We start from the raw sequence: 27525 nt of genomic DNA on the forward strand, positions 1-27525 counted from the left end.
TTTTTTCAACATTACAACATGTAAACATGTTATAGTAGAAACACAAAACACAAGTATGAACCTGAAAATGAGCAAGATATGGGGGGCCTTTAATCATAGTTACAATAGCAAAAGGTGTGACCCCACTGCAAAGTGTGCGGGAGGTAATGTATTACTGTACAAGCCGTACTCCCTACTAAAACTAACAGTGTACTTGAGTTGCTGTTGACTTAATTCCTATCTGTGTCCACTGCTCTGTTCTGCACCAGCAGCCAGTACGGAAGGCTCTCCGTGTAATTCACTTTGCCACTGCACAATAATCCCCTCATTATGAAAACATTTTCCCACTGAGTCATTCGACTGAGGACTTCTCTGCAACGCCGATGCGGAGTTGCTGCATGTTAACACCTACGCAGAGAGACGCAATGTTTGCATGCGTGTGTGTGTGTGATTGTATGTGGGTGGGCATGTCTGAGTAGCACGGAGCGCTGCCCCCTGATTTGGCTGTTTTTGCTATCGACGTATTCAAGAAGTAGGTCACAAGTTCAGAAAAGTAAACAAAGTAGTGAAGCAAAGCTCACTTGCTATGTGGCAGAAACAAAAGAGGTTCATTAAAATTAGTTTTTTAAAAAATGGCTGAGAGAGAAAAGGGTAAAACTTTGTGAGCTGGACTTTTGCAAAATGTGCAACTTCTGAGAGCCAGCGTTTTTCTGCCTGGTACAGGTGCTGCTGCATCTCTCCTGCCTTTAATTAACCAGAGTATGACAGTGTCATTAATACCAATAATAGAGTCTCAGACAGGTTGTGTGAGTTTGTGCATTTGTAGCTCCAAAGGATGTTTAAAATGGCATAAATGTTATTAATGATAACCAGATTATTCAACTGATAGGAGAGGCATATGTAGAGCACGGCTAGGGAGAGACACACGGCAGATGTATTACCTCTAGGAGGCGGCTGGTTGTTGGCCCTGGGTACCTCGCAGCTGATGGTAGGGGAGATGCCGGTGGAGCCAAATGTTTGAAGGTCCAGCACAGATTTCTGATCTCCTTCACAGATGGAGGAGACCTCGTGGGGCACATTTTCCATCCTCCTCTGATGGGAAGCCCTGCTCTCTTGGCCTTGGTTTTGTGAGTCAGTAATCCCTCGGTTCCCCTCCGCACCCTTGGTCTTGGGATTCCCATCATGCAGTACGCCCAAAGGTTTCTCCGGGGGCTGCAGAACTGGAAAGTCAGCCAGTAGGTCATAAGCCTCCTGCTGCGTTGGAGCTGCCGGTGGTGCTCTGTTTTTCGATTTCGCCCGAGGTGCTTTTGCTTTGCCTTGGACAGGAGCCCACACATGGGCGGTCACGCAGCTTGCCAGAGTAGCAGTGGGGATGTCATGTGGGTGGAATGAAAGGGGAGTCTCCCACTGGCTATGCATCTTCCCTGCGGCTGGAGGCCTTGTGGGGCATGGTAGAATGCCAGCCTTGATGGTGGATTCTGGAGGAAAGTCCTTCTCTGTGCTGGGAGATGGGGAATCCTGCTCGCCGTCCGAACTTAGTCCATCAAATGAGTGAGAAATTTTATTTCGCTCTTCCTCGCAGTCGTTTTCAACCTCCGAGTCACTATCGCTACTATCAGTGCCACAACTACGCACCCCGGGTAGAGCTACAAAATCATCATCATCGCTAGAACCACTGTCAGAACTGCCGATTATATTCTTCTCATCCTCACTTTCGCAACGGACGGGATTCGTCGCCAGAGGTTGAGGTTGAGGTCCCGAGGTCTGTTTGTCTCTTCTTCTGCTGCTGGATTGGGAGACCAAAATCTTCTTGAGGGAATTTTCCACACTCATTTGTTTTACTCCTGCATCTTCCTCCTGAAATAACAGTGAATTGTTAACAGAAAATATTTATATTACTTAAAGGGACTGTTTGTAACTTTTTACACGTATAAATCTACCGGGTTGGTTTCCCATGCGCGCTCGCATATGCGCGCTCGCGTGTGGCTGCGCTGTTCAGACCGCTCCTCTGCCTGCTTGTCTTCACTAACACAACGCGCACATGCTGGCTCCACCTCACGTTCATGCACGCTCACTACACACTGCAGAAGAGTTAGTTTAGCTTTGAGAATATCTAGTGAAGTGGAGGTCCTCCAGACCAACGGAGGTTTCCCGTGTCTTGTGAAGTGATGGGGCTCCACAGCGAGAAATGTTATCGTCTCCGACCGGGTGCCGGTGTCTCCCTCTGGCTGCGGTCGGAGACGATAACGTTTCTCTTCCTGCTTCAGCCCCGCTGCTTCACCCTTTCGGGGCTGAAGCAGCGGGGCTGAAGCAGGAAAAGCCAACACTAGGATCAGCATTGATTCATGGAGAGACCTTCGTCTGGTCAGCTAACATTACTGCCAAGCAGGTGAAATATAGAGTGATATTGTGGTTTTAGCTGACGTGTGTCGCCTCACTGTTTTGAGCGATGCTTGTTCATGCCTATGTAGAGTGAGCAAGCGCGAGCCCGACGCTGACTTTTGTTGACTTAACGGCCACAGGTGTCGCTGTTAACAAGCATTTCTGATTCTTACAAACAGTCCCTTTAATTATCAGGTTTTATAATATAATAGATAATGTTGTGATATTTTTGGTTTCAAAGTAGAGGCCAACTAGGGTACAGTCAGCTTCCAAAGTCCTCACGCTCACCAAACTTCGTTTCCTCTTTGCCTCCTCCTCGTTTCGTTTCATCTCTCCTTCCATCACAGGGCTCAGTACCCGTTCAGGCTCGGCATCGTGGGGACGTCTGGGGCCCGAGAGATAAGAGGAAGGAAGGGCGAAGGCGACGTGGTATTGCTGCTTGTCCTCCTCATATCGTGCGCTCAGACCCAAATCATCTGCCTCTCTCTGCTGCTCCTCGGCCCTAGACGTGCAGAGAGACGCAGGCATGTGTGGGAGAGTGGCGGGGTTAACACACCTTTAATACATAACAGGCCATCACACCAAAATCACTACCAGTACAAGGTTAACTTGCTCATGCAGTCTTTTCATAACGAAGGAGAAATGTCTGATAGCTGTGTGAGATGAGTTTACATCTACCAATATAGTTTTTAGGAGTTTCAGAGTGAATCAGGTAGTATACAGAAAAGGTCACTTGTGTCATGAACATACTCAAAACAGGTTTAATTGGAGGCACTGGAAGAGTTTTCTGCCTTTTTTTTCCATCATATTTTGAGAACTAATAGCACACCTTTCGTAATATTCTAAACTAACTGGTTGACCTATAGACCTACGAACGACATGGGTCCATAGGTTGACCAGTTGATACTGTTATGAGTCATCGTGATTATAATAAATCACTTTAATTTTAAAGTTTAACCCAATGTTTTAGAAGAGCAGGAACCGTTGGGTCCGTGGCTCCATCCTGTATGTATGGTGCAGCACCAGCTTCTAACCATGACTTTTTAATGAGGCTACTCCTTAGTCACCATCCTGTCGAGCCGCGACGCGGAACGGACGGCCCGGTGGGACACGTGACGCTTATGATAACGGAGATGTCACGGAAGCTCCAGGAGGCCGGTGAGCAGATGGTGTACATTAACATTATACAGTGGGTCTATGACTGCACAGCAGCCCTATACACACTGCAATGTTGAGAACATATAGGCCTCAACTTGTCATCCATCCCTCCATCAGTTCATTCAGACATTTTTTACACAGCCTTATCCAATTTTAAATTGAAACTGTAGGCATGGCTGACAACAAAACAGCTTGTATAGAAGTTGCAGGTCAAAAACTTCAGAATGATCACTACAATAGATCATAAGCCATTTGTTGTAAGAACCATGCCATACAATAACAGCTGCAGAGAGAAACTCATAACCCTATATTAATGACTTAATACCAATGGATTACCAACATTTATAACAACATTACTAACTTCCTATTAATGGCTTGTACCTGATCTATAAAGCATTAGTAATCATTAATTAATTAATTAATTTTATACTACTTATACACGCTTAAAGGTAAAGTTTGTAGGATTTTGCGGCATCTAGTGGTCTGGTAGCAGATTGCAACCAACTGGGTACCCCTCCGCTCACTCCTCCCTTTCCAAGACTGCGGTAACGTGAGCCGCCGAGTGTAAAATGCGGCAACCCCATTTGCCTCGCTCAGAGGCCATCCTTACCATATAGCTGCCTTCACGTGATAAGAGATATGCTCTTCGCTCACCGCGAAGTAGGGCGCAGAGACCTGCAGAGGCAGCAGGTAAAACATCTCCCCAAAAACAGCGCAAGGAATGTGATTCACTGTTCCTAGGCAACAACAACAGATGCAGCTGTGCTCATTTGGTTGCGCTTTGAAAGGTCAGCAGCAGCAGCGGTCAAAGGTGAAATTGTTTGAACTTTGAGCGCAGCTCTCGCCGGCAATTTCGAACGGTGCGCCACATCAGGGGTAGCGTTTCTGCCAAGTCGGGCAACACCGCTTTCCCCATAGGAAAACAATGGCACAGCCAACACGGAGCGATTTTACTGCCGATCATGTGTAAACGGCTTGATAACACTACTTTAAGAGCAACGGAAGTCAGACGGCGGCTGGCGTTGCCACGGTTTTCCACTCTGTGGCTCTCCGCAGTTTCATAAGCGTGTCGGAGTACTACGGTGGCCTTCAGGTAACGTAAAAACGCAAAAGGCTCTCTCTAGAACCAATGTTTGGTTTGTCCGTTCTGGGCTACTGTAGAAACACGGCTGAGCTCCATGGAGGACTACGTGAAGAGGACCCCGTCGCTATGTAGATACAAAGGGCTCATTCTAAGCTATAACGAAAACACGATTCTTAGTTTCAGGTGATTATACACTAATGTAGTTATAAATATTAGGTTCCATTTCTGCCAATAGATCCCCCGTAATGTTACACACTGTTCCTTTAATGAAGGGACTTTATTAGAAACCTAATTAAGAAACCTTTATTAGTACCTTGATGATTACTAAAAACCATCCACAATCATTAGACTGTTTCACTTTGTCCTAATCTACACAGACACACTCTAATTTCCTATGGGATAATAGACCAACGGCATCATCCTAAAGTCACTATATTATACTTTTTCAGATTAGAGTATTAACTTCTATAATCAGATATTGAGTATAGCCTCACATTCACAAAGGAAAAAAGAGATGATACCACACTTAAGAACAAAATAATGCAGCTGCATGAGCATCATTTATACACTGTATAAGCCTGCAAAAGTATAGCAATATAATATGAGACATACTGTATTGTAAAAGGTATAAAACACTACTGTCAGTTGACTATGAAGTTCCTTTCATAGACCAACTCTAAGGCCCAATTTACTGACACATTACAGCGTTTGGGTTTCTTGTGTGTAACTAGCTATAACTGTGGATGTCACATGCCTCTGGTTGGGCTCAGCCTTACTTACTTGATTCTATCAGACACAAACTGCACAAAGTTACATTTATTCTGATATGAAATGTTGTTATTGTTGTTAGTCATGTAATATATCATTTTAAAGCTCTTTTTGTGCTCTTTATGCCAGAACTATCCATAGGCACATCAGATCAATATGAAGTTAGTTATAAGGGCATTTGCGGTGGCATTCAGAATTTGCCCGATTACAGCATTAGAGGTCAAAGGTCAAATTCTCTTAACCTCAGGATCATGACAATGTGACCGATGGATAGATTATAGTCTAAGCTTTACAATGATATATAACTTCATGATATTGTGTGTTGGTTTCCCACTTTTATACTTGATCTGTGTGTAAACTGGCGAAAAAAGATGGACAAATTTGAATGATGGAGGGATGAAAAAAGGAGTGATAGCACATAGAAAGCTACCATTGCTGCAATGCTATCATGCATTCCCCACACTGTAAAAAAAAAGTATAAAATAACGGAAATTTTCTGGCAGCAGGGGCGCCAGAAAATGTCTGTGAAAAAGCGGAAAAATACTGTACGTTAATTAACATAAATAAACTGTAAACAGTAATTATCTTTATATAATTAGCCTTTATTACTGTAATTTTACAAGAAATATTTTACTTTTAACATATATTTATTGTTAGAATAGTCATACACCGTAAATCTAAGACCATTTACATATAAATCCCAAATGAAACATATATTTTTACATTGCAAAAGCCCAAATTTACATTAACTCAGAAGTTTTGCAAAAAAAATCTGTACTTTTACAAGAAATATTTTTAGAATTCCATGAAATCCTTTTCTTCTAACAAAAATGAATTGTTAAAATAGAGTCATGAACCTCTAAAAAACTGAATAATTATCTTTAAAAATGATCAAGAAAAACTTAAATACAGATAATTACGATTGTGATTTAAAAAAATACTGTAAATCGACTATTTACATACAAAATCACAAATGAAACATGTCATTTTAAAAAAAAAAATTCTGTCATTTTGAAACAAAAAATGTAAAATTTCTTGAAAAAAACTGTAAACAGTGTATCATGCATTTCCCAACACTATGGACATAGACCTTTAAAAATATCACTATGAGACTAGGTCCCTCCAAAGTGGCACGACCAACCCCCTGGCTCATGGACTATCATAGACCAACTCTAAGGCACCATTCACTGACACATTACAGCGTTTGTGTTTCTTGTGTGTAACTACACTGTAAACAATTGCTGTTAATTTACAGCAGGATTTCAACAGTATTAACCTGTTATTGCTAAAACAGTGCTTTACTGTTACTACAAAAGAAAACCTGTTAAATTACGTTCATATAGGCTGTTTTTTAACTGAACTATAATGCAATCTTAAAAAACAGCACTTTACTGCTGATCAACTGTCTAAAGTTTCATCAGTAACAGTTTCATGCAGTATTTTTTTAATTCTGGGACCTGATCTGAACATGTGAGGCTTGTACATTGTACATGATTGTAAAATCAGTGAATTAGCTTTATTGTTCTCCACTCACATGTTGTTATAGTTTGCATTCTGTGCTTGTAGCCAGCTAGAGACAGACATTTTGGGAAAAGTGTCAACAAGTCTATTATAGCCTTTTTCCTAACAAGTGCCTTTAATTGTATTTAGTGTGACTATTCCTATGTCTGTAACCTGCTAAGTCTATTCATCTAGGCAAAAAATAATGTTTATTAAAATGTATGTGAAAAATACAACCTAAATAGTGCATTAAAACAAATCAGTAAGATAATGTAAAAGAAAGGTGGAAATACAGCTATATAATGTATCTTTAAAAAGTAAATTAACTGTAAAATACTGTGAAATTAATAAAATAAAACAGTTCAAACTGTATTTTTCATTAACAGCACAAAGCTGTAAATTTCAGTGACAGTATAATAATGTTAATTTAACAGTAACATAAAGGCAACCCTGCTGCCAATTCTTTACTATCATTTTACTGGGAAATTCTTAACAGTGTATATAACTATGGATGTGGTTGGACTCAGCCTTACTTACCGATGATGACCTGGTTTGTTGTCTGGAGCCGTGCAGTCTTTATTCTGCCATGTCTCGGGTGACCTCTGACCTCTGCCCTCGGCCTCCTTCGCTCTGCTCCAGATGGTTTTGCAGACACGATCAAAGTCGTCTATGGGCACGTGTGGATGAATCCAGGTGGAGCGCGCAAAAGGCACAAATGCGCTCACAGTCCGTTTCGGAGTTGGTGGTGACACACCAGGATCAGGATTTCCGAATTCCTGCATCATTATTTTCTCTCTGGTGTTCACACACATTGGCATGTCGTCCATCACTCTTCATCAGTTGTTTGTTTTGAACCAGCTTCTTTGAAAGGAAACATTGATCTGGCGCGTGCCATGTTGGCAGGCTGCCATAGCAACCGGTTGGAATTCGAGAATAATCAATTATTATCAATGATTTCATGTTATAGTGTTTTAGTAGTATAGGTATATGATCTAGTGAATGAATGAATGAATGAATGTGCATCAAGTGTAGGCCTACAAATGTATTACATTCAAACATGCTGGACTGTATATATATAGTATATATCGACATGATTAGCCTTTCCTATAATTTACCAGTGAATAAATCCTGAACTCACCTATAGTCTAAAGTTGATTCTGTGTCCCAGAATAACCTGATCAGGAGGGGCCAAGTATAGTTTAACGTTAACGGGAGGACTATTTATGATCCTCATCTTTATATATGTTGGGTTGAAGGGTTGAAGGCCAGCGCGCATTTCATTATCCCGACTGTTTCCGCGCACGGCGCATTGCAGGAAACTAATTACACCCGGTCATATGCGAAAGCAGAAATGACATTCAAATTTACTGTCGATGGTTCCAGCCTGTTAAGCATCAATTTCACGACTAGTGAGCAGGAAGTGGACATATATGTTAAACTGCCGGGCAATCCCATGATTGCTCTTCATGTATGGAGACAATGGAACCCTATATAGCTTATCATAAGACAATGGAACAAGGTGGATATAATGTGTCATTTATCATTTTATTTCATTTTATTTTATTTTATTTTATTTTTTTATTTAGTTTTTTTTTTTTTTTTTTAAACTGGATTTTTTTAAATTGTTTTCATATATAAATTTTACAGTACATACTTACAAAAGTTTATAAGCACAATTTTAAGTAATGAATATAGAAACGAATAAAGAGACAAAAGAAGTACACAAAAGAAAACACCATCAGCATTAGAAATTATATATATATATATATATAAATAAAAACACATAAGGGGGGCAAAGATATAACAACAATATATAATATATATATAACAATATATATATATATATACACACACACAAACACATACATTTCAATATCTACATTTATACATACCCATACCCATATAGATATTCATAAACCCACCAAATATATATCCATACATACTATCATATATTATTATATTTTTTATATATATTTTTTTCTTTTCATAAAGGAATATTTATTTAAAAGAATAGAAAGAAGAAGAAAGAATAGAAAGAAGAATAGAAAAAATAATAGTTTTTAGCTTAAAAAGTTATTAGTTATTGACATTTTAACCCTAACCCTACTGAATTTATCTTAATCACTCATGTGAAAATGTGGGCATATCATGACTGGAGAGGATACTGAGAGTGGGAGAGAGAGGAGGGAGGGAGGCAGAGAGAGAGAGAGGAGGGAGAGAGAGAGAGAGAACGAGAGAGAACGAGAGAGAGAGAGAGAGAGAGAGAGACGCGCAGAGAGAGAAGGAGAGCAGGTCTGCAGTCTGATTCTTGGCGTCGCACAGACCCGAGACGACGCTGCTGTCTGTGGCTGAGCGCTGCTGCTGATACTGGGAATACACACACACACACATCCTGCATATTTCTCTCCATCCAGTCACATCACTGACTATACGTTGGTCGACAACTTCTAAAAAACGAGGCGATTTTTTTCCCATCCTTGGATCCGGATAACAACCTCTGTGGCTCTCTCCATCATCCTCATCATCCTCCTCCTCCTTTTCGTTTCATTTGAATCTCTCTCTCTATAATGACGAGTTTAAACGTGGATTATCGGCACCGCAAATGAAGGACAGATAAGTGCTGCGGGACAAACTGAAGGAGGGATCTCCTGGTTCTTTTTTTTGTTTGGACGTGGTGATATCAATTCAACATCTGTGGAGCGGACGAGGGGGATATTTGGTGATTTTGTCCTTTTTACGCGTGCCGGGTAGATCAGTGACCACTTGAATCACGTCCCCCCCCCCCCCCCCCCTTACCCTCCCTTTCTCCCCCCTCTCCTTTCCTTTAGGTGTGAAATCTATCTCCTCAGACAGAGAGAGACTCTGAACCCCCTCGGTCCCCGCATGACATGGTTCAGTCCAGCTGCGAGATCCGAGCCTCCTCCATGCATTGGGATTTTTCTCAGCTCCGACACCGAGTGAATCTCCCTTTTTGGACCATCTGAGAAAGTAGCAGTGCCTGCACAAGACACACAGAGAGAGATACAAAAAAAAAAAAAGCCCCTTTGCCTGCCATGACCGCCGCTTCAAACCGGGACGGAGCTACTGGACTTGAGGAGAGGAGACCGGAATGCGCATGCAGGAGACAGAGAGACGGAATAGGGATTTTTGCTCTAATGAAGGCGGGAGTGCAGGCGCACCATTGGAGCCGGGTGCTGTTCTTATACATGGGGCTACTGGCCACCTCAGTAAAGGGTAAGTCCAACCCTCCATCTGTACCGATGCACAAATGCAGCATCTCCCTCCACCATCCACCATCCACCCGGCTGAATGCAAATCAGCATCAGCATCATCATCCTATAAAAGGCGCATTTATTTAGGATCCACCTTGCTGCTGCTGCTGTGATGTCGCTGTTCCTGGCACCCCCAAAGTTATTAATAGAGGATGGTTGGTGTTTGGTGACAGGCAGCAGGATCCTCTGGAACTGCAACTGTCTATATGTTCCGACTCTGCGTTTTCATTGCAGGACTGTCTGTGTGAGGTGTTTTCTAAAGGGAATGAGGGTGGATTGTATATTGTCGGGATGATTGGATGAATATGTTGTGGGATCCTACAAAAAAAGGAGGGTTTACAGGTGCAGGGGAAACGTTATAGGCTGTGTGAGGTGGTCAAGCAGGGGGCTGATTATTATGGGGGTCCAAAAGAGTGTGTGTGTGTGTGTGTGTGAGAGTGTGTGTGAAGGGGGTGCTCTTTTTTTCTCATTTTATAAGATTCTCCACTTTAAGTAGCCAAAACACCAAGGAAAAACATTTTGGGTACAGTTTGTCTTCCTGTGTGTGTAGGCTACACATCGTGCTCGTGCGTGTGTGTGTGAGGGTTGGGGGGGTGTATAGGCCTAAGTAACTGACTCTGGCTTTTCTGTCCTTGATTAATTGCAAAATGGAAATCTCGCAACCAAAGCTGGGCATTCAACAGATTATCATTACTATTCATTTACTTTCAGCAGCATAATGTGTTTTTCTGGAACTCAGTTACTGATCCATGATTTTTTTTTTATTATTATTATTATTATTTCTAAAGCCTAAAGGGGAAGAGCCTTAAGCATGTTTCGCCACCTCGAGCATGCAGGTCCTTTTTTTGGCACAGAGAGACAAACCGTTTTATCACTGTCTTGGCTCCGTGCACCAACAGAACGGGGCACTATTTTTAGCAAAAGCCAAGAATATACTTGCCACGGCCACAATATGAATTTGACAGTGAGTCATGGCTCTCTGTGTTCGCCCACTCATACCTTTTTTTTTTGGTTTTGGGACAGCAGCATAGCACACACAAATCCAAAAGAGCGAGTCGAAACTGATGGGCACATTTTCAGTGTCATGTCTCATCATGCTGATGATCATTACTATTTTACGCACAAACGTCATCCCTCACCAAATATCTCCCACTTGTCACCCTTACTTTTTTTTTGATGATGTGTTATATCAGCCACCCAGATGGTTTCTTCTGCGAGGTGTATAGGTTTTTATCACACGCAGCTCAGCAGCCAATGATACTGACAAATCTCCCTCTCGACTTTCATGTGGAGTAAATCTCATTGCGGCTATATTCGGAGGAGGCTTGTTTTATTTGCGTCCGGGGAGCTTTTTTATTGCCCACTCTCTCGCCCGTTTGAGTATATACTCTTGGAGCCAGTAAAGCGACTTTAACTTATTGCACATATTTACAAAAGAGCAAGGAGAGGCTGGACTATCTATCTATCCTGACCCCCTCCCTGTAACAACGTTTACTTTTAAACTGTGTCAATAAATATGCTTGGAACACTATGGCACGTTGAGGTGGTCTGGTGCGTCCCTGGGTAGCTGCTGCAGCCACCAGCAATTGCCCCATCCTCCCATTGAGCGGCACCAGAGCCTCACGCTATGCTGAGAGGAAGAGGAGGAGAGGAGAGGAGAGGAGAAGACCCAGGGTTCATGGTGGCATTTCCTCACATCAAAACCAAAAGAAAGTCTTTGCCAATTAATGACCAACAGATGTTGGCTGCTTATTTCCAGGCTTGTTTTTTTTATGAGCACCACGTCTGAGCTTAATCAGAGTATGTGAGCTGCACTAAAGAGACTGTTCCTTTAATAATATTTTATTTTTTTTAAATTGTTACTCTATTTGTTAGCTTATTTACTTATGCTCTTAATTATTAGTTAATTACTTTATAGTTTTCACCAATTGTTTTTTTCACTGAATTTCTGAGTGGTGGATGTAAGAAACACAATTTCGTTTTTATGTGTAGCATAAAAATGACAAATAAAGAAATCCTGAAGATGTATAATAGTGCTTTAAACACTGTCATCATGTGTCAACTATAGTCTCACTTTAAACAATTCTCAGCCTCCCCCTTGTGTAGCACAATTATCATTCCCAAAGGGCCACACACAGATACACAACATGTGTGGAAGGGTTTTAATAGATATATTGAAGAGAAGCAGTCTGTCAACGTGGGGATCAAAACCAGCTGTCCCAGTGGACCCGTCGCTCAATAAACGGTAATCAACCTCCATTCATTTCATCCCACAGAGGAGTGAAGAGGAGGAGGATGGAGAGAGAGGAGGCAGATTGAGGATGACGTGGCTCGCCATATCTGCTGCGTGTTTCGTGTTTCTCTTTTCTCTCCGTGCCAGCTCCACCGCGTATTAGATCATCCGTCAGCGGCGCATGAGACAGTCGCTCAGCATGTCCATTTACACGCAAGATCACGCTTCTTCGTCGTCCTCTCCTCCTCCTCCTCAGCCAGCCACGCTCTCTCCTCTCTCCTCTCTCCTCTCTATACAAAGGCACCGCGTTGTGCTCCTCTACTCATGATGCAACTCGCAGTAATGTTAGAAAAGGACTGGAGGGCCTGATGCCCCCTTCTTCCTTTTTATCTTTTTCCACTTCATGACATTTGCTTGTATTCGCACAGTCATGAGGCTAACTGAAGAAAGGAGACAGGGGCTAATGCGCGTGTGTGTGTGTGGGCGGGCGTGCATGCGTTTCCAGGCAATAACACAGTGAGGAAAAAAGCTTGAGTCCTTTTTGAAGTTCAACAAAATCAAAAAAAAAAATGACAAACTTGAACTTTTCATTTTTAAAGACCCTTCAGGCACATACAAAGACTGATGCCATTTCAAGTATGGGAGCACCTAATACTTGGAAACACATTTAGTTATGAATTATCTTCACTCTACCTCAGAATAGAATGAGAGATGAGAGTAGAATCTATTAGTTTCAATGGACTATCTCTTACACCAGTAGGCAGTGGCGGATTAAGGTGGTCAGGGCCCCCTATAGGCTACACTTGGTATTGCCCCCCCCCCATGACCCTTACTCATCATGCTTTTTAAACTTACCGTAAAAATGTAATTTAGTGCCATGTGTAAAAGCATGCTACATGTACACACTCAGGAAGCACTGGCATACACACACACACACACACACACACACACACTGAGACAGCCTTTAATCTAAACCTTGACATATCTTGTCAATTTAGGGATTTTTGTAGATCTTGGTCATGGTGTTCATTCAGCCGTTGTGCTTTTCCTTTTCGTGCTCCGTGATCATATTTTTATTTTACCGCTTTTCTGTCCAGTAGTGACGTATTATATTTGAAAACCAAATTGACCTTATGAACCAGGTCCCATCATGGGGTCAGGTTCATAAGGTCAGCTGATTGGGTAGATTTGGCCCACATCTATTTTAATGTTTCTTATGGGCCAATAGGAGTTTTTTCTTCTCTGAAGTACATTTAAATAATCAAACATAATCTGGCCAATCTGAGGCCCTTGCAAACATGGTGCCCCTTGGCTGCAGCCTATAGGCCATCCTGTGCATTAATCCACCCCAGAGTACAGGGATGTTATATCGAAATACATTAATTTCAGTAACTAATGGGGATCACTAGAAGCTCACTGTAGAGTGAGACTTTCAGCACCATGGACAGCGACAGGCGCAGCTGAAGCTTCTGTTCAGCACCACGGACAGCTCCCCCAGCCAGCAGCCTCAGCAACAGCTGCTCCTCATGGAGGGCTAGCTGGCTGGCTCTAGAAACTGGGATTTCTCCAATGTTTTCATGGCTTTGAACCCTCAATTAGACACAGACTTCAGATCCTTACTTGACAAGATCACATCACAAGTTTTTCTGCTGTCAGTTCTCAACTGAGTTTAGTAACAGATCTACATTTGAGGCATTGTGAAAGTAAATTATAAAGAGTGAGTCATATTCATACATTATCTCATTGACACAGTATGTATGGATAAAATGATTGACAGCAAATTCATCTGCAACTATCATTCATTGTCATTTTAAAGCAAAAATGCCAAATGTGACCTATTGTTCAAGCGCCCTCAAATGCGAGGGTTTGCTGTTTTTACTGTGTTTCATGAGATATTAGATTGAATATCTTTGGACTTTGGACTGTTGGTTGGACTAAACAAACAATTTGAAGATGTCAACTTGTGCTTTAGAAAACTGTGATTTTATCGACCAAACTCGGCAGATTGATTGATAATGTCAATTAGCTCCAATTTCAGCCCTTGTACAGTATGTAGTTTATTATAGCAACATTCCTCAATTTTGCTGGGAACTGCTTCCTCACTCAAGGATTCATGTGGATCCCAAACTACCATCATGGAGGCACTGTGTTGCCTGTTTGATAGATGTTGGCTAAGACAGTTCGGTTCCCAACCTTCTATCATTGAGTAAACTGATGACCCCTGATGAAGTGACATTTTATGGATATCTCATATTATATTTCGATGCATAACAATAACAGTACAGAACACCCAATAAACTGTAGAATTGACCTAAATAGTGAACGCAATAACTGCAGGAAGTTTGTGTAAAACAAGAGATTTGGATGAATTTTGAGCAGATTTTATCCTGTGAATATTGCATCAGAGATGAGATTTTTTAGGAACGTCTCAAATACATACAATACAAATCTCTGTATTATGCATTTCTTTATTGAGTTTTTAACAATCATACCTCATTAATAGGCCTCTTTTTTGACAAATTCAGTGTTTTCTCCTCTCCCTGATGCTTCGCCATTGTTCTATTAGCGCTTTGGTTGTTTTAACTGCGTACTTTTCTAATTGTTAAGTTTATATCTTAAAAAATAATCCAAACTTTTAGTTTTCTTCACAGAAATGAATGAAAGGTTGAGATTTAGGCCAAATGTATATATATTTTTTTTAAAAGTTGTCTTACACCCTTTAAAATCAAGAAGGCCTCGTGATCCCTTGTGAAGCTTTGGTGACACCTAATGGGGCGTTTGACCCCCAAGTTGAGAGCCAGTGGGCTAAGATATGTGGAAACTAAAATAGGTTTAGTGGTCTTGTGGACAAATTTGATCCCATCAGTCCCTGTAAGTCCTATCAGCATAGCAAATACAGATTCCCCTGTGTCTTATGTTTCCCATTCTATGAGTTTTCATGATGAATATATGAGCTTCTCACTTCTCTCCCACCTGTCTGCCTACTACTCTCAAATCCTCAACTATGCCTGCACGCTCTGCTGCGTCTCATCTCCCATCTGCTCTCTACATTCACCGTTGAGCAATAAAGGACGGAATGGGAGCTGAGAAACAGATGACATTATCTGTTTAGTCAAAACAGAAACGTCTGGAATGCAAAGTAGATGAGTATTGCCGCTTTTCCTACTTGAGCGAAGGAGAGAGAGAGAGAGAGAGAGCTTTGGAGTACGTGGTCAAGATAAAGATGGAGATCATAAAGAGGTGGCACAGGGAGGGAAAAACAGAAAAACAGCAGGACTATCTGCTACTGCGAGGGGGAAATGAGAGACAAGAGAGGGGAGGCGAGTGTTGGAGTAGAAGGGGTGATAAGCTTCCACCAGCTGAGAGGAAATCCGCGCCCTATGTTTCTGTGCCTTTTTTGAGTGCTGGGTGATTTTCCTCTCTTTAGTAAATTATCTATTTGGAAGGCTCATTTTCTTATCAGGCATCAAGCAGACTCCTATTTCAAGAACTAACAGCGTGTAAGTAAGCTCGTGGGCACGTGTTTGGATGAGTCTGTGAGTCGCCACCCCCATTCACTCTAGGATGATTCGACTAAAGTGTTGACAAGCAGGTCATTAGCTCGCTCAAGAAAGGGCCACTGAGCGACGGAATGTGTGTGTGTGTGCGCAGTACATGTGTGCACGTGAGCAGCTTTGATATGATGCAAATGCTTCGTCCTCGTGTGCACCCTTATTTCACCCACCTGCTGGTATGTCATCCCACTCCTCTCTGTATCTTCCTCCCTCGTACCCTCTCCCTTCCTCCCCTCCCACGCATCCCGCCACCTCCCCCTGTCTTCCTCCACCCTCCTCTCTGGTGATTCACACTGTCATCTGTCTCCAGATGGCCAGAGCTCTGTCACTGAGCTTCGTCACACTGATCACAGCCACACAGTGACTCACACACACACTCAGTCACTAATTCATGCAGACTCCTATAAAAAAAAAAATGAATGCATTCATTCAGCCGCACACACACACACACACACACACACACACACACACACACTAGCCCCACAAACTGGACCATTGGACCTCATGAACCTATAGCCAGATGCCCATTTGCAGAATTTCTTGATTAAAGTGGCCCTTAATGAGATGATGAGGAACATCCAATTAACTTTCAATACAATTTAATTGCTTCCTCTGCTATTTTTCATCTATTAAACTATTAAGTTTGATGATAGTGCCACAGTAAAATAGTTAGCTTTCATTGAATATTTAATGACACATACTAGGGGTGTTGCAATATACGGGTATATACCGTCATATTTAAAAAATTAAATATTATAACGTATCCTCAGACAACAGTTTGTATGATGGATATAGCTCTGTTTTGCTTTTAGCCAGCACTTAACCCTTTGTTGTAAAGGACTTTATGTCTGGAATTCATTTGATTTCAGTTGGTAACATGTTCCAGAGTTGACAGCCCTTTATGGAGAAAGCTAATTGTCCAAATGTAGTTCTACGACGTGGTATTTTACAGTTGTCATTCTCCATGCTCCTGTTACTGTCTTTGTCTTGGATATATATCTGGAAAGAGGCTGTTGGAATAGACTGTTAACAGAAAGCTCTCAAAGCTAAGTGTCTTTTTTAGTATGTGACAATGAATTCTTATGAATGTCCAGCAACACGTGACGCATGTGTCAATTTCCATATTCAGAGGAAACAACTTGGTAAGGTTTAGGCAGCAAAACTACTTGGTTAAGTTTAGGAAAGGATCGACTTGGTTAGGATTAGGCAACAAAAGTTCTTTAGGAAAAGATTGTGGTTTTGGTTAAAATAACTCTGGAAGTGGCACAACTTAAGTACAGAAGTTACGTGACCAATAAATGAACGTTGACTTCTGGTTTCACACAAGACACTACTCCTGTCTTTAGACCCACTCATCCACCTCGACCTCCTCCTTATACGGTGTTTGTCACTCTTTATATTTCCTGGTTCATCATTACGTGGATTACACATGGAAGTATTTTATGGGATTTATCCGAATAACGATGTATTACTTTTCCTAGGTATAGCTACAAACGCCTGAATATTGGTTTCATGTTAATAATACACATATGATAATATCATGTAAATAATCCAGCGTCTCTTAAATCACGCTTTTGTACAATTATGGTAACAGACTGTCTCCCCGCCTCACTAAACTCGTATTTTGAGTGCAATTTATTTGCCACAATAGAGACAAAATGCACAATAAACAAAGTTAAACATGAATTTGATTGACAGCTTTATTATTTTTTTCTTCAAATTTTCTAAATGTCACGATAATATGGTTATTGTGAATTCTTTTGACCACAATAATCTTGTAGTGAAAATCTGATATTGTGACAGCCCTAATGCATACACATTCAAACTGCAACCGTTATATATCTGGGGCGCTCTGGTTGCAAAGTCAATCCAAATTTGACACAAGCAAACAAAAAACTGGTGGAAAACAAATGAGAAATACTTGTTTCCTTCAAATACCCCTTTCAGCATGTCCCTGAGCGCGGCGTTAAATTAATAAATGTACATTTTGGCTGCTTTACTTACCCAGGGAATATAAATCTAGCTCTTTTCTAGTAGTGCTTCACACTCACATCCTACTCCTGTGAGCTCTTCTGTGTTCTTCTGCTCACGTTTTAGCAGCTCGGCGCCATTACAGACACTGGATGGTGGATGGATGGAGGAGTTTTCACAAAGTGCCTTGCTCAAGGGCATGTTGGCAATGATTCTTTCCTACCCACATTTCCCAGTAGAAGTCAGTAGAACAGCTCGGCTGTACTGGGCAGCTCCCAGATGTGGATATGTGCTGTAACAGCCGTGCTGCGAGCCAAGAAGTGTCAGGAAAAGAACATACATGCTCTGTCAATCTTCTCTGAATAACTACAGGTGAAAATAAATCAAATAAATAAATAGATAACAATCCATCTCCCTGAGCCATGTGTGGGAGAAAAAGCTATAAGAGAGAAGTCTTAATCTCGATTCTTCCTGTTATTATCAGACGTAGGATTTTGCTCCAGCTACTGTAAATCCCCACAAAGTGAGAGACAGATGTAGATGCCCTGTCTGTCCTGTACAGACATAAAGCTCAGGCAGGGGTTTCTTTAGCTTCCTGATTTACACTGTTCTTATCAGATATCAGTGATCCCGCAGATTGAAGATTAGATCCTGGGCAGGAGGTATCTTGTCCTTGTCCTTGTCTTTTTTTCCCTTTCCTGTACCGCTCCTCTCTCTGTTCAACGTATAGGCAATCTGTCAGTGGTCTTTTTCTGGGAAAGAGGCAGAGTCATCATCTGGAGAGAGGCACTCAGTGTGTGTGTGTGTGTGTGTGTGTGTGTGTGTGTGTGTGTGTGTTTGCCTTGCTTTCCTACACTTGACAGATCCTTTTTGAGTTTAGAATCTAAAGCATATTTACTTGCACTTTAATGGCCCAAATAAAAAATGTGTTTTTTTTATAATGCAATTTTAAAAAGATGTTGGTGTAGACGTTTACATATTCAGAAAAGCTGATGTTCTCTTTTATTGAAGTGAGTAGTGGCTATTGTGTTGCTGTTTTCTTTAAAGCACTAGTTCGACATTTTGAGAAATACACTTATTTGCTTTCTTGCCAAGAGTTAGCTGACAGGATTGATACAGGCTCTTCTAATACACTGTTCATAGCTATAACTACGAAAGAACACCGGACTTTAGCCCAGGAGACTGGTGTTCGTACCCCGTGTGAAACCAGAAGTCAGCGTTGATTTATTTGTCATGTAACTTCACTAAAGTAACGCCACTTCCAGAGTTATTTTAACCCAAACCATGATATTTTCCTACAGCCATCTAAGTAGCTTTTGTCACATAACTTCCGTAGTTAAGTTACGGCACTTCCAGTGTTTTATGGCAATTCCAGTGTTATTTTAACCTAAAATGCGATCTTTTCCTAAGCCTAACTAAGTAGTTTTGTTGCTTAAGCCTAACCAACTCGATATATTTCTAAACCTTACTAAGTAGTTTTATTTTGAAAAGACTGAAGTGGAAATTAAAACGCACAAATACATTGTTGAAAATCATGCTGAGCGTCACAAAACAAAGTGGACATGCGTGTCTATGTACACGAATCAAAAAGATTAAATTTCGTGTCTATTTCATGAACTGCTGTGAGACTGCGTTGATAATGATGTTCTTTTACCATGAGGTGTTCTTAAAATATGATGGGAAAAAAGGTCTTCCAGTGCCTCCAATTAAACCTGTTTCGAGCATGTTCATGACACAAGTGACCTTTTCTGTTTACTGCATCATTGACCTGCCTCTAAAACTCCTAAAAAACTATATTGGACATGTAAAATCATCTGACACCGCAAAACAACAAGTCGTTCTGTTGTTTAAACCTAACCACGTTGTTTCCTGTGAAGATGGAAGTTAATTTTGAAAAGACTGTACGCATGTACCGAGCAGAAATTGACACATGTTTATGCACATCCATAGGATGACGCACAAAAAATAAGGAAGAACTTTTCACAAGAGATCATACGAACCGTTGTATGAGGATACATTGATTGATACCACTCTCTTATGCAGTATATATAAGGCCACAGATAGTAGTCTGTTAGCTAAGCTTCGCATAAAGACTGGAAACAAGGTAAAACAGATAACGTTCCTATAGGTTAGCAAGCTTCTATCTAAAGTCAGTCTAAAGTGTGTCTGCTAGAGTTAATCACCCAGCAGTGTCTGGTGTCCAAACCAGTTTAACTGAACGCTACAGCGGTCGTCTGCTGGTTCATGTTACGTATTTTGATGCCACGGAGAAAATAAATTTCTAATGAGGGGAAATGAGTGTGTCTCCCGGTGTCTTCGCGACGGAAATAGACCAGACAGAATTATCTGTCTAGCAGTCAAGACATACATCGTCATAGAAAGTCACGTTAGTAGGCTTAAATTTGGACAATCGTGTACCTTATATTTGTGTTAATTTCTAAAGCCTGCTGCTTTTAATGATATTTGGGAACAGAGACAAATATTTATTGAACATCTTGGTCTGAATTTATGTGCAAATTAGATGCAACCTTGTGCCTGAAATACATTAGGAAAAATGAGTTGTGCCAATCTGACACTGTGCCAAAATGTGTTTTTTTCTCACAATCTTAATATCTCGCAAAAACAACAACATTGGCTTTAATTTACATACACTGACAATGCAAAAGCTCCCAATCTAATGCTGTGTGGAAATGCAAAATGCAGAGATTCGTTTACTTAAATATAAATCCTCATCCATTTGAGTGTGATCAATGAAGCCCCTTAATTATGACTGTGGTCCACCGTTGACACTTGAGCCGTACTGCGGGGCAGTTAGGCTCTGAGTTGAAAGGTTAAAGTGGACCACAGTTACGTTGAGGTGAGGCTGATTGATCAGCTACTGCTCATCCATCTCTCAGTGATAGATGGAATAGTCCTGCTGGGACGGTCATGACCTGACCTTTTGGATCGGCGCTCCCTCTCAGGGGGTTTAAAATGCACTGCTCAGAGAGGATCCAATGTTCATGAATACCCGCTCGCTAACACACATCAACATCTTCATCCAGGATGATCTCACACGTTTAACACATCCATAATTGCATTACTCCACCTCCTGTTGATGCTATTGATCGGTTAGCCTCCAGAAAGTCTGTAATTTCCACTGATTTCTGGTGCAATTTAAGTGCAAATACGCAGCAGGGATGTAACTAAGGTTGGCTGTTCAGCATAGGTTCAGTGTATAACGTATAACTCACAGAGAGCCGGCTGTCAGATGTGAGCAGAATGACAATTAGGTGATAATTGACCTTCATCGTTTCACACATTAGTGTCACACACAATTGTGCTTTATCCCATAAGTACTAGGGAGAATGGAAGAGAGAATTCGAGGCATGCATGTGTGTATGAGTGTGTGTGTGTGTGTATATGTGTTTGTGGTATGTGTGTGTGTGTGTGTGTGTGTGTGTGTGTAGGTGGGTGGGGGGGTATGCGTGAGATTAAGTGTTAAGGCGGACTCGAGCAATAATGAATAATAGAGGAAAAGGATTAGTCTTCGTACGTGTTCTCCTGTCTTCTTGTTGTCATGGAAACAACATACAGCTTCAGTGACAGCAGTGAATGACGTTCTCTGAACTGGTTTACACTTACACACAAATATATATATATATATATACACAGTATATATTTAGGACATGGATGGATCTCGTGGCATTGGGCCAGCAAAGCCTGCTTACAATTGTGCACAGCCACCAAGGTGAATGTGCAATTACCACCACCGTGCCGTAGGTAGAAGGCCACACTCATTTAGCAGGCACTCCTCGAGATCTACCAGCAACACCCTGTAATAAAAAAGGATAAAAAGTCATTTGACCAATGTACTATGAATAAAAATGACAAAATTAAAACCCAGAGACATGCAACCTGTTCATAACACAGACGAAGAAGGTTATTTTAAGAACATAGAAAGCAATGGCAATTAATCAGCCATGTGACACATCCACCTATTCAATGTGGCTTCTCAGCAGAAAAAAAACAAATAGCTTAAAAATCACTCCAAACATACCTCTTAGTAGCTTGTCTCCCTAACACAGTCTAACGTGACTAACTGAGCATGTGGCTGATTGGGAGAGTGTTTCCAGGGCAGAGAGAGAGAGAGAAAAGGGGCATGGCTGAGTACTAGGAAGCAGGTCTGCGTTCAAGTGCTATCACAAATCCAAATGCGTGCTCACACACAGACATGAAACAAACACACGTATACGTTTCTCCCGGCATCTAGCTTTCGCTGTGGTTTTGCGTGGGAGGTCCATTTGTATCAGTGCTGAATAAACTCCCCCATAAAGACAAGGCTCTGTCTGAAAGGGAAGAACATCAAACCGTAACATGCCTTTGACTCTGAATGGGCTGCCTTTTTATCGATCACCTTGAAGGCTTCGGTGCGTGGGCTGCTGAAGAGGTGTGTTGTTCACAGCAACACCAACGCCAACGTACCACGGGCTATTTGAATGTATTGATAGGAAGAAGAGAGGAGGTATTGAGGAAAATGACTTGATGAAGAAAAACACACAAACAATAGCATTTTCTTTCAAATCAGTGTGTTTGAACTGGGTGACTGCTTGTGTTAGTTTGTGTGGAAGTGTGTGGGTGGCTCTTTTTGGGTGGGTTGCAGGTCGTTTTTGGCTGGAGTGATAATACTGCTGGTTAAATATGACCCAGCTGGAAGGAACTGCCTGGTTTCACCCCCCTTCTCTTCCTCCCTGCATGTCTAAGAGAACACATGCTCCATTGTGCCTCTTTTTCCTGCTCCGACAACAGTCAGGAACGGGTGCATGCACTCACGCAAGTGTGCATTTCTGCATACGCGCCTTCTTCTACCGTACGTGTCATCGTGCAGCTGCTTTCTTCGATGTTTTCCATCTTTGGCTACATGTATTTTTACGTGGGTGTTGTTTATTTTTCCCTCCCTGCACATTTCACCCTCCAGCGATGTTGCTTTGATGTGACAATGTGTTGTTGAGTGTGAGGGCATGTGTTAACTATGTGTTTCCATAAGAGTCAACACACCCTTGAAAGAAATGGCAGAACCTGAGATGTGGCGCATTCATGTATGTGTTTTGCTTGAGTGTCCTCACTCTGTATGTGTTTACACAGATCATTCCCACATGTATGCAGCAGGAGGCCATTCCCAGCTTTATGGAAATGCACACTCTGTTTTTTTCCCCCTTTTTTTCAAGGAAACGGCATTTACCATTCAGCCCAGTGGGCTAAGTGGGAGCAAGCCTATCACAAGTGCCTTCCACTGCATTTGCCTTGTCTGTAATGGCAGACGGTGTCGTCCTGGCCCAGACATTAGCCTAATGTATGGAGGCGAGCGGGATCGCTGAGCTCATCCATTTCCATTTTAATGGCGGCCATCTAGAGGTTAATTCAGATATGATGCGGTCAAGGCGCGCATATGCGCTGACACGTCAGGAGACGAATAGTGGTGCTGAGAGGATCTATGGGGCGGAAGGGTTTATCTTCCCACCAGGGAGGCAGTTACTGGTACACACACACACACAACATTTGGTTGTTTGAAGTTTACTCATGGGGTACGTTATATGTGATAGTTGATAGCTTTGTTACTCGATAAACCCGAAGGGACGCACTTATTTGGTTGGAAATTATTCAGTGTTTACTCCGATGGGATGCTCATTTTCTATGGATACAGCCCCTGATGGGCCGCCTGTATGGAGGCTTTATGGTTTCTCTTGAGGATAAGGAAAGAGCTGAACTCTGTATTTCAGCTGTGTGATGGGGGGAGACTCGGAATAGGTAGTTTATGGTCCAATTTAATGGGAGAGCGTGTGGTTCCAGTGACCGAGGTTTCCTTAGATATACTGTAATATGTTGGAACAATTGCACAGTAGTTTCCTGTTGCATTGATTTATCATTTCAATATATTTCTTTAGTGTTTCCAAGCTGCAGCCTATTGACAATGTCATAGACTCGCTGTGCTATGCTAGGAACAGTGGTGGAGGAAGTATTCAGATCCTTTACTTGAGTAAAAGTACTAATACCACACTGTGAAAATACTCTGTTACACGTACAAGTCCTACATAGAAAATGTTACTGAAGTAAAAGTATGTAAGTATAATCAGGAAAACTGTCCCCTGTGGCTGTTATATTATTAGATATTATATCATTACATTATTATTACTCTTGCTTTAAGTTAATGCATGATTTTACTGTTGTACAAATTATTAAAATTAAATTAAGTGTATAAAGTGTTAGGTCATTTAATTTAAAACAAAACATCATACTTTATAAGCTCTATATGTTTTGTGTGCAAAAATCTTAATCTGAAAAGTAACTAGTAAATTAGCTGTATGAGTAAAATGTACGATTTTTAAGTAGAAACTGGCATGAAAAGAAAAGACTCACGTACAGTACTTGAGTAAATGTGCTTATTTACGGTCCACCACTGGTTAGGAAATGTTGGAATCCTGGAGAGGCCTTTCTCAAATATCAAATAATTAATTTTTCTTCAGTTGTATCCATTATGCACAACACAAGACGTATGGCCTTTATATTACTGACTGCAAGAACAGGATGGTCTCTGCATCTTTGTCTTTTGAAAGACAAACTGTGAACTGAACTGAGATGAGGAGACCAGACAGAGGCAAGGGAGGGATAAAGAAACACACGCACACACACGCAAAAAAAAGATTTGCAGTTTTGTATTGCAAGTATTGTTTGTGTGTGATTATGGTATTATGTGAATATGATGTTGGGATTATGTTCGCCAAGATGAAATTCCCTCCCATTTGAAAGTCACTGTGTAATTGCATCTCAGCAGAGGAGTTTCAAGCAGATAATGTGACACTATACTCCACCAAGGGTATATGGATTACACTAATACATGATCTGACAGAAAAGAAAGGAATAAATAAATAAATAATGTAAAATAAAACAAACAGACAAATTATTATTATTATTATTAGTAGTAGAAGTAGAAGTAGAAGTAGTAGTAGTAGTAGTAGTAGTAGTAGTAATATTATCATGCAGATAATGTGACAGCATACCCACCCAGGTTATAGGGATTAAACTCATACATGAACTGACAGAAAAGGATTGAATGAATAAATAAATAAATAAATGTAAAAAAGTAAAATAAAATAAAACAGACATCATAATAATAATAATAATAATAATAATAATAATAATAATAATAATGGTAATTGAGTGGAAAATGTATTCAAATTCGTTATAATAATAATAATAATCCTAAAAAAGGAAATGCATATTATTATAATAATGTAAGTACTAACAAATTAATAGGTAGATGGGAGCTGATTTGCGAGACAGTGCTAGAAGGAAGGGCTATAGAGTGGGTCGTCATAATAGTTCCCCTTATTCCGCTTAATAATAAAAATGTACTTCCCTATGGAACAAATAGGAGAGAAAGAAAAGAAGAAAAAAAACATGATCGGTACATGGGTCGTCCTATGGAGAAAAAAAAAAAATAACAAAGCATTTAAGAATGTATTGTGGTTCATTTTATTACAGTGTTCATTCCATTTTCTCCATCTATTATTGGCTGCGTGTCTTGGCTATATGTGGTTTCTAATTATATGTTATCCTTTCCATAGTATGTTATAGGATTACACTCATACGTGTGCAGACAAATCAATACCTCCGTACGCAAACACGTGTGTTTTTTCACTTCACACTCACATAAACAACAAACACACTGCTGAAGCATCCCTCCAAATAGACCTCTAGGATTCGCTAACAGTGCAGATTAAGCTCTATATCTCACTGTGAATGTCACACTGGCTGTCTGTGACCTCAGCACAGAAGGGCAACGAGATGCAGAAAATAGGTAAAAAAAATCACTCCCCTCTACATATACTGTATCTCTCCCGTCGGTTGTTGTTGCTCTTCCTCTCGTTGACCTTCTGACAATATTCTTTTTCGCACAATTTCATTCCTCCCATCTCTTTGCCTTTATTCTGCCTAGTTTGTCCCTCACCTCACCTTTTGCCTCTTATTATCCCTCACGTCACGTCTTCCAAATCTATTTTCTCACATGTCCATACATTCAGTCAGTCTACTTTGTGTCTGTCTGGCCCCAGTCGCCCTCATTCTCTCGCTTCTCCTCTGGTCTTGTCTCCTTCCTCCGCTCTGAGAGGTTGCTGTCCTGCCGGAGTACAGCACAGTGGCCATCGATTCATCAAAGTGTCACAGTGCGCTGCAGCAGCTCTGTGTGCCCGCTACTAAACAACTGCCCTGGCAGAGCAAACAATAGCTCCAACACACACACACACACACACACACACACACACACACACACACACACACACACGCGCACACACACACACACACACACACACACACACACACACACACACACACAGGGAGAACCTGGAGTGCTGCCCCAGCAAGGTCGTACCTCTCTCTGTACAGCCATTTGGCGGCGTGCACACCGGAGACGGTCGGAGCCAAGCGGACGCTGCCAGTGGCACAGTGGGCTAAGCAGTGGACAACATATCTGTTGAACATCCACAGACATCAAGCATAGTTAACATTCCAGTACAAGCCAATGCAAATAGTTCCCGTAGACATGCTAAGGGATAAAATACACCGACCGTTAAGACAAGGTAGCAATTTTCCTAATTGCTGAAGCAGCGTATTCGCCATTACGCCATATTCATAATGGTTCACCTGAACAATTTGACCTTCTTCGTCGCCGGTGGTCTCCCAGGCTGAAACAGCACGGCCAGCAGTCTCTTTATGGGGTCTTTATGGTGTGTCAGCGGGGTCAACTGCGGGATGGGCTCTTCCCTGCAGATTTACACTGAGGGGCTTCACAGTGGGTCACCAGCTCCCAGCAGCTAATTTCATAATGCACCCATAGGCGAGGCTTAAATAATTCAGCCGAAGCCCAGAGTGAAGGATCTACTTAATCAAAGGCTCTGGGTTTTCAAAGAACAGGGAGTGTAGCCTCTTTTCACCTCGAACGCACTACACAGTGCAGCAGAACATTTCTGGCAAACGTCCCCGTTATTACCGCGTAATGCCAAAATCAAACTTGACGATGTTGTAAATCGCTCCTTAATGCCCGCAAAAGTGCTTCCTGAAGTGAACTTTGATGCGTCTGTTTTTGTGTCCAATTCAATTCCGACCGTCTATTTTTCAGCATGGATACACATCTTTGTGGCTGCAGCCAAAAACGGCGAGCTCTCTAAAAGCACTATCTTAGTCTTTTATCCCAGATTGTGTGCGTCATTATCGATTTAAGAGTCGGTCACTTGGCACAGACACTCACACTTCAAAATAGCCTTTTGGTTTCGAGCTCTGGCACACTCAGTAGACTTATTCCCCGTCACGATTTTTGCCGCTTAATTGCGGTCATAAAACATGCTTCCCTGCCTGGTTGATCACCCTGTTCTCCCGTCCCCTATAATAACACATGTACTCTGATGATATGAAACACTTTTATTCAGTTGCTCCTTTGGTGATAGTTTTCCTTCTAGCTGCTAATTCTACGGAGGGCTATTACACTCTAAACATGTTGAAATCTAACATGGGAGATTTGTCTGCAGAGTCGCAGAATCGTCTCTTTCTTCTAGCATTTTCAGTCGACCCTGAAGCTTAACAACAATTTAG

At 41.5% G+C, this 27525-nt stretch overlaps 2 protein-coding genes across 4 annotated transcripts in view; one reads left to right on the forward strand and one right to left on the reverse strand.

The window, feature by feature from the left end:
• The window catches only part of c19h1orf94 (chromosome 19 C1orf94 homolog), a 30567-nt gene extending 22846 nt beyond the window's left edge, over positions 1-7721 (reverse strand). The window contains exons 1-3 of one of the 3 annotated variants that reach the window (XM_074613971.1): positions 7409-7721; positions 2614-2863; positions 921-1836 (exon numbers count right to left, since the gene is read on the reverse strand). In XM_074613971.1, the coding sequence (XP_074470072.1) occupies positions 921-1836; positions 2614-2863; positions 7409-7698 (1456 nt within the window). In that variant the 5' untranslated portion in view covers positions 7699-7721. The remainder of the gene's footprint in view (positions 1-920; positions 1837-2613; positions 2864-7408) is intronic. The other 2 variants (XM_074613970.1, XM_074613969.1) reach the window with 2 other exon arrangements.
• A 1411-nt stretch (positions 7722-9132) lies between these two features.
• csmd2 (CUB and Sushi multiple domains 2) overlaps positions 9133-27525 on the forward strand; it is a 282555-nt gene continuing 264162 nt past the window's right edge. The window contains exon 1 of the mRNA XM_074613264.1: positions 9133-10105. Within this exon, the coding sequence (XP_074469365.1) occupies positions 9925-10105 (181 nt within the window). The 5' untranslated portion in view covers positions 9133-9924. The remainder of the gene's footprint in view (positions 10106-27525) is intronic.

The sequence above is a fragment of the Sebastes fasciatus genome, chromosome 17 (genome assembly GCF_043250625.1).
Source record: "Sebastes fasciatus isolate fSebFas1 chromosome 17, fSebFas1.pri, whole genome shotgun sequence".
NCBI lineage: Eukaryota > Metazoa > Chordata > Actinopteri > Perciformes > Sebastidae > Sebastes > Sebastes fasciatus.